The sequence below is a fragment of the Ziziphus jujuba genome, chromosome 1 (assembly GCF_031755915.1).
Source record: "Ziziphus jujuba cultivar Dongzao chromosome 1, ASM3175591v1".
Classification (NCBI taxonomy): Eukaryota; Viridiplantae; Streptophyta; class Magnoliopsida; order Rosales; family Rhamnaceae; genus Ziziphus; species Ziziphus jujuba.
The window spans coordinates 41,620,706-41,628,783 of NC_083379.1; the positions used below are offsets into that span (position 1 = coordinate 41,620,706).

At 25.8% G+C, this 8,078-nt stretch overlaps 1 protein-coding gene across 1 annotated transcript; it reads right to left on the reverse strand.

The window, feature by feature from the left end:
* Positions 1–4,248: 4,248 nt before the first annotated feature.
* Positions 4,249–6,343, reverse strand: LOC107435541 (jasmonate ZIM domain-containing protein 1). Its single transcript, XM_016047177.3, has 5 exons — positions 5,969–6,343; positions 5,584–5,776; positions 4,884–5,161; positions 4,696–4,753; positions 4,249–4,579 (listed from the first exon to the last, which is right to left on the reverse strand). The coding sequence occupies exons 1-5, from the start codon at positions 6,126–6,128 to the stop codon at positions 4,477–4,479; spliced, it is 792 nt and encodes a 263-aa protein (XP_015902663.3). The 5' UTR covers positions 6,129–6,343; the 3' UTR covers positions 4,249–4,476.
* Between the last annotated feature and the right edge of the window lie 1,735 nt (positions 6,344–8,078).

Consider the following 8,078-nt stretch of genomic DNA (forward strand, 5'->3'; position numbering starts at 1 on the left):
ATAATACACTTAATCATTCGCCAAAAAAATACACATAGTTAATCCACAACAAAGATTCAATATATATTTTTTTCTAAAAAATGTATTAAAAAGTGACTGTAGAATTGTGGGCACTACAGATTCAATCCAATTTAATCTAAAAATATTTGTTCATATTAGAATTTTTCTTGATGTTCAAAATTTTTATTTTAATAATTAATATTAAAATTACTAAAATATTTATCTAATTTATTTATAAAATAACATGATAAATCGTATAATAATATTTAATTATTTTATTTTTTAATTTATTTATTTATTTAAAAATTTATTTGTTTGATATGTAGATTATGTGATACGTCAATTAATAATGCATTAACATGTATAATTTAATAAATATTTTTTATCAATAATTTGACATTTATAGCATTATCGTTTTATTTTTTGACCCAAAAAAAGTAAATAAATACACACCGATATTTGAAATAAATACAAAAACATCATTTACGTTTCTAATAATATAATTCACATTTTCTCAGAGAACGTAGATTACCTTTGTACACTTATTTTAAGTTAAATTATTTTCAATTTTTTTTATTTTTTTATAATAATTCATTTGAAAATTTCAAAGTTTTTTAATATATTTGTAATTAATTTTGTTTAAATTAGATGATATTTTTTTCATTTTTATTAAAAACCTATATGATAAGATTAATTACATAAGTTCTTTAAATAAGTTATATATTTGATGAATATATTTGAAAATTTATAATATATTTAATTGAATATATGTGACAGATTGTAATATATTAAAATAATTTTAGTAAATTGTATTCGACATATTATCACTTGGCTAGAAAACTTATCTTATCAAAACCACCACGTACATAGTCATATTCAAAAAATCACCACATATTTTTTTTAACTGAAAAATTATCATTTATTACAAATAAAATTAATTAAAATATAAATTATTTAAATACAATTAATTAAAATTAAAGTAACAAAACTTTTGAATTTTTTAAAATGATTATTGTCAAAAAATGAATTCTAAAAATAATTTAACTTAAATAAGAGTATAAAGATAATTTAATCTCGTCAGAGGGTATGAATAATATTATAATAAATCTAAAAAATATTTTTATATTTATCTCAAATTTTAAAAAGTGTAAATAAAATATTCCTTTTTATTAGATGATGTTCATATTAGATTTTTTTTATTTTTTGATGATAAAATTTCTATTAGATTGAATTGCTTAGTTTCATCACTTTTCTTTTTAAAATTGTTTATGTACTACAAAATTAAGGATCCTAGGGTGCGCTTGGATAAAGACTAATAAAAGCTCTTATTCTTTCACCAATCAAAAATCAAATAACAATAAACAACTTTCTGTTAAATCAATCCAAAAATAAATGGTGTGAACGAAAAAAGAAATCAAAAATAAAGAACCACAGGATCATAAATATATATAAATAAATAAATGAATAAAGAGAATATGATGCTGCATAAACAATCTAAATTATTTGTTTGGGCTCGGAAGAACGTGAAACGTGTGTAGGTTTATTTTAGATTCATATTGAAGTTCAACCCAATTGAAATAGGGCCCATTATGAGAATTATGGTATTTTAGTGTCTTTTCTTTGTTTTGTTGTCATTGGTGTCATTGGTGTAATATAAAAGCAGATTTTATGGAGAAAAAATAAAAAGATATGTCTAATATATATATTTTTTGGCATTTGTTAGAACATTTCTAATGACTTTTTGTCTATTTAAATTTTTTTACCACATCAAAAAAATAGATAATATTTTTAAAAAAAAATTTTCAAATGTTATTTACATTAGTTCTGTCAATCTGATATGGCAATAAAAAAAAATAGAAATTCTGTTCAACAGGCGGAGTCAATATTTTATTTATTTTTATTGATTTTTGTTTTAAAAAAAAAAACTCTAAGTGGATTTTTGATTTTTTTAATTATATATAATTTTAAAATAAAAAAATTACATATTAACATTTTAAAAAATTTTAAACAGAATCCATTAAAGAGAAATTATCTAAAACATTATCTATTAAATAGAAAGAATGTTATATAAACATAAATATTTTTCAAAATCAATGACACATAGCTCCAATAAAAGAATCATTGAAGATATTTTTAGTATTGTTATTGGTTTCGACTTTGATCATTCTTCTTTTATTTGGTTTTATCTAAAAAAAATTAAGACCAATAAAACCTGGTGAAGACATAAACAATGCAGAAGAAAACAAACTAAACTACGAGCCTGATACGTTACTTTTTACCAAGAAAAAAAAAAAAAAAAACAGCAGTTTAGAGTGAAAGAAAAAAGAAGAACTAGATATAACATGAAGAGATAAAAAGATAGGGATAGAGTTTTGTTAGGAATAAAACTTTATTTATTCTTTATTGACCTCAAACTGACATCTAAAAAATATTTACATACATTCTTATTTTGAATTAATTAACAAACACACTATCTATGCAAAGTAAATCATAGTCCACTGTATAGAAAATAACGAAAAGAATAAAAACTACTTAAGTCTTGTATTAATAGACTTGGTCTAAAGCCTTGCATTAATAGACTTGGTGTAATCTTTTATCAACCACTAAGAATACATTTTCAAATCTACCATTCGATTCTTGATCAAGGTTAATAATAATAATAATAATATGAGTTCCAATTTTATCTATCAGTATATATATTTTGATATAGAAAAGCATGCATTTAGAAAATTAATTTCCCACCTACATGGAAAAATTATTGTCATCCATGAATATATCATTTTAAAAATCTCAAAAAAAATAATTATAATATATTTTTAAAATTACAAATTTATTTTTAATTTATTATATAATATTAAATTTAATTTCATATAAATTCTAATTTTTATATTTCTCATATATCCAAAATCAATTCCAATAAAACTAAATTTACAGAATCATTTTCATTTTAAACTTTCACTCTCTCGAGGAGTTACATTTACCCTTCCGTCACAGGAGACCATGCAGTCGCAACAATGTCATTAAATGGTAGCATAACAATGTCATTAAATGGTAGCATCTATGGAAAATAAATTTTTGTAATCAGAATTTAAAAATAAATAAACAAATAAAACAGAGCAAAATGAAAGTTCACAACAACCTTTTATGATTTCTAATAGTTAAATCGGATATTGGATCCAAATTAACCTATAGGACTTGGATACGTATCAATTAGACCTCAAATAGTCAAACTGGTCCGATAACTTTATATGACAAAACTGCACTCTTTGTAAATTAAGACTTTCAACTATAAAATAATTCTTAGTAGTATATTAAAATTTTGTTAATTTAAAGTAAATACAAAAGTAATAAATATATAAATGATATAAATTTGGTTTATCAATATATATATATATATATATATATATAGATTTGGGCATAATGTAATATGGTTGTCCTCCATGTTAACTTTGTCGGCCTTATTTTAGAAGCTAAAAATTTTGGTTTCTTTTGCTGTCTTAAATACTTTTATAGAAATCTATAATACTTTTCAAAGTATGACCATATGTTTTATTAATAAACATAAAAACCCGAGGACGTCTAAGACTTATCCTCTCGCATTCACATTCACTTGTGAACAATTACACGTCTTATGGCTTAATAGCAAAGTTTCACCTAAAAAATCAAAATAAATTAAAATTCAGCCCCAAAAAAGAGAAAAAGAAAAAAAGGTGGTTTCTACCAACTCTTTTAGTCACCTTCAACCAGTAGTCCTTTCCTCGTGTCATTTTCTTTTCTTCTCCGATATCACTTCCAGTCATACCCATGAATCTCCTCTTCAAAATTTCTTTTCAATTCCATCTAGTCTTTCAAAATCTCTCTCACGATGTAACCTTTCCATTTACTCTCTGTAACATTTTTATTTTATTTTTTTAATTTCTTTTCCTCTCCCTTTAACCTCCACGCTCAACCTCAAAGAAAGAAAACAGAGAAGAGGGGAAAAGAAAAACAGTACCAATCATTTCAATCCTCAAAAACACTATAAGTAGAAGTATACATCTCTTTCGGTGGTTTTACTCTATTAATTGCTTTTTTCATCGTATTTATTTCGTAAGCAAGACATGGAACCAATTCAATCAAAAAAAAAAGAAAATCTGGACACGTTGTTGATTTTAAACGACTTTAGTTCAGCTTTCATTACCGATAATATAGAAGTTGTTATTATAAGGAAATAATGACAAATAAAAAGTATACCAACGATAACACACATTTCATCCACAATATATCTACTTCATAAAGGATCTCTTGAAAATAATCATCATAAAATGAATAATTACAAAAATTGTAAGAGCGAATTAACCAAAAAAAAAGGGTACAATAGGCGTAACAAGTATGGTTAGGAGTTTAATGAAGCTTAAACCGGATAATTATTAATTTGTAACCTAATAATGTAATAAGATAAATGGTGAGCTTTTTATAAATATCACTAAGAGTAAGCTATAAGTTTAGATCCAGCTGATTTGAACATTGACCATCCTCATCAGGTTTGGAAGGAGATGCATGATGGTGGTTCACTTGGTATGGTGCTTTTGCTGCTGCCCTGGAAATATAAACATATAAATAAAAAAAATTAATTAGTATCAAACCCTTTTTTTTTTTTCCTTTTAATTTCCCCAAAAAAAAAAAAATTTTGAAAAACTTGAAATGAATAATTACCTGTCTTTTCTTTTCTCCAGGAAACGATGGAGTGAAGCTCTTCTTGCAATTGGCATTTCTGTAAAACCAGCAAAAATTGCAAACAAAAAGTTAAATACCAAAAGCATTTTACACATTGGGTACACTTTAATTTATTCTCTAAAATAAACAATTTTGTAAATGAAAAAAAAAAAAAAAAAAAGGCTTACCGGAATCAGTGGCTTGAGGTCGTCGTTGAAGGCGTTCATGGGTGGAATTTTTCTCAGGCATGGGTACAGGGCTTGACTCAGGGGCATTAGAAATGCTGGATTCGAGTTTCTCCAAGGGAGGAGTTGAAGAAACCAAGCCACCAGAGTTTGAGTTTCCTTTGCCGGCCAAAGCCATGATTTCCTTGGCCTTGTCGGCCGGAAAGTCATTGAACACCAACACTTGGCCGCCGTAAAATATAGTCATCTGAGCAGTTTCAGGCTCCATTGTTGCCGGTTTCCTAATAACCAGAAAAATAAATAAATTCGTTATTCAGATCGATAAACAAATAAAAAGCTCGGTTTAGATTTTTTGGTTTGTCATTGTGAATTCGAGAATCATGAAAAGGCAATTGATTTTTTTGTTTACTCTATATGTCCCTTAACATAATCAAAATACAGTCAATTTGCAGTTTCATTTTCAGTTTCCCCATTCAAATATCGGGGGTATTCCAGTAATTCTAAAAACCCAAAAGGCATGGACAAAATTAAATTCCATCATTTTTGAAAAACTTAGCCCTCTCAGAAAATTATTCTCAGGATTTTTTTTAAGTTTTTTTATTTTATTTACGGATATATAAACAAAAAATGAGGGTCTGTTAATTTCTTTAAGTCTAGAAATTTAATTTAAAAAAATAATAATAATAAGAAGCTAGCAGCACACCTGATATCAGCTCGGTTAAAATCTTTATTAATGGAACTGGAGGAACCAAAACCCACAAACTGAGGTAAAAAACCGACGGATTTCGCGTTGGTTGATTCTACGACGCCGTTTTCTTTTCCGGTCTCCGATGGATTTTCCATGTTCGTCAGGAAGTTCATCGTCGTCATCGGCGGCCGGAATGTTTCTGGCTTTTCTGATAACAGAAAAAAAAAAAAAAATGAGACGGCATGCATATTATTGTAATTTAGAAAAAAATAAAATAAAATAAAAATCGAATTGAAATGTCGAAACAAGAACCGAAAACCCCAATCAGATCTTGTTTCCACAAATATAAACCCAACCAAAAAAAAAAAAATAAAATAAAATACAAAAAGAGAATCTCTACCTCTGGATTCCAAATTTCCAGGCTTTCCAAAGCCAATATCTCCAAGACTTCTCTTTTCCTTCAAATACTGGCTCAATAGATTGCAAGTCTGAGTAAAATTCGACCTCTCCGGCGCCTTTCCGACCGATTTCCGGCTAGAAAAACTCTCGTTTTCCGCCATATTATATATAAATCTTTTGCGATTTTGAGGAAAACGGAAGCGAAAACTGTCTGGGAAGATTAGGGGTTTGTTTGTTTGGAGTTTTTTTTCTACTTTGGGGAATTACTGGTAATAGTTAGTACTACCGGAGGATTGAGGAATATGTTTGGTGAGTCGAGGCCGTGTACATTTGTATGCATGTTATTTCAACCCCATTTGCTCTGCCTGAGTCGTCCTTCTGTCTTTTAATAGTTTTTTTAATTATTTTAATTACACTTTTTTATTGGTTTTTAAGCACGTTTTTTTTGCCTGTAGGAAAACAAAGCACAAAAAATTGGATAATTTCAAAAGTTTTGAGTGACTGAGTGAAGTCAAGGCGAAGGAAGGCAGAAGTGACCTTCCTAAAACGATACTATTCTTCTCGACTACAATGACAAAATTGTCCACTCCCTCTCTGTCGACTTATTCCACACCCTCAATATGGGCACGCGCCAAATGCTCCCACGTTTTTGCAATTTCTTTTTTTTTTTTTTTTTTTGGTGAATTGCAATTTCATAATTTTTGTAATGAAAATGACATTCTTTTTTTAATAAAATATAAAATGAAATTCTTAAAGTCATATTTGTTACACGAATATATTATGAAAAAACATATTATAGCTTATCATCTATTTTACTTTACTTTTCTTTAAAAAGAAAAAAAAATCTTCTGCTTTACTTTTAGCTAATAAAATTGTTAACTCAAATAATTTTTTAATGAATTAAGTTGTATTTAAATTAAACATTTAAGAAGATGGATAAAATTAATCATTATAAGAAGTGAACTTTTTGAAAATGGCTCCAATATACTATTTAAAAATAAATAAAATAAATAATAAATTTGACTCTTTTAATATAGAGAGCCAAATTTATTTTTTGTTTATGTTTTGTAATATTTTTATTTGATGTTATACAAGTTTCAAAACTACTATTATAATAGTTTATTCAAAATATGTATTGTTTTATTTAATTTTAATAGTATAATAAATTTTTATATTGAAAAAGCAAAATAAAAAATGTGATAAAGAGTTAAATTACATCGGCTTAGTTAATAAACTATTCACATCCATATTTTAAAAGGTTTTGGATTTAAGATAGAAATTATATTCTAAATGAGAATATATATATATATATATATTTATATATTTTACACTTCCATATTATGCATTGTTTTTTATTTTACCCTCTAAACTATAAAACTCTCATATACCATCAATTATAATTTTCTATTATTTTATATAGTTGTTTATACCATTCAAAATATGGAAAGAATATGCCTTATGTACAAGTTGCGTGCTTTTTAAATAAAGTTATCCGTGCAAAAAAACAATTTATAATTTATAATATTGTTTTCCTTCTTTTTTTTTTTAAAAAAACAAGAAGTTGTGTGTAAACAAATAGTATAATGTGTGTTTGACTGGATGAAAGTAAAGATAATGTGAGTTTCAAATAGTAAACAATTTTGTTCATTTCCTTTGTTTATTTCTATCTTAAATTATTTTTTCCCCTAAATTATAAAGTATGTAACTTGTGTGTGTGTACAGTTTTGATTTGTTAAATAATATATAGATAATTTTGATATGGTAAAATATTGTAATAAATTATACACACAATTATTAGATTATAAAAATTATACATATTTGATAATTATAAATATTAGTTATCGTAATCATTTTTTAAAATTTTTTATCATATTGTTTATATCATTTATACATGTATATATGTTGATAAATAGACTTGCATTTAAAAACACGCACAAAAGCCTTGGAGAGGGTACATCAACAGCTTCTTAGCAAATCAAAGGAAGCTGCATAAAAATAAATATAAGTACAGGCACTGGTTTCAAAGAGGAAGCACGTTTCATATTTCGTCTATATTTTAAATGATGTTAATGTAAAAGTTTTTTTTTTTTTTTTTTTTAATGTGTGAGAGT

What these genes read in the sequence shown, in the direction of transcription:
- LOC107435541 (XM_016047177.3), bottom strand. Translation starts at nt 6,128, where the DNA reads ATGGCGGAAAACGAGAGTTTTTCTAGCCGGAAATCGGTCGGAAAGGCG. An exon ending in TGGAAATTTGGAATCCAGAG is followed by an intron (nt 5,777 to 5,968) that starts GTAGAGATTCTC and finishes TTCTGTTATCAG; the next exon opens with AAAAGCCAGAAACATTCCGG. An exon ending in ACCTCAAGCCACTGATTCCG is followed by an intron (nt 4,754 to 4,883) that starts GTAAGCCTTTTT and finishes CTGGTTTTACAG; the next exon opens with AAATGCCAATTGCAAGAAGA.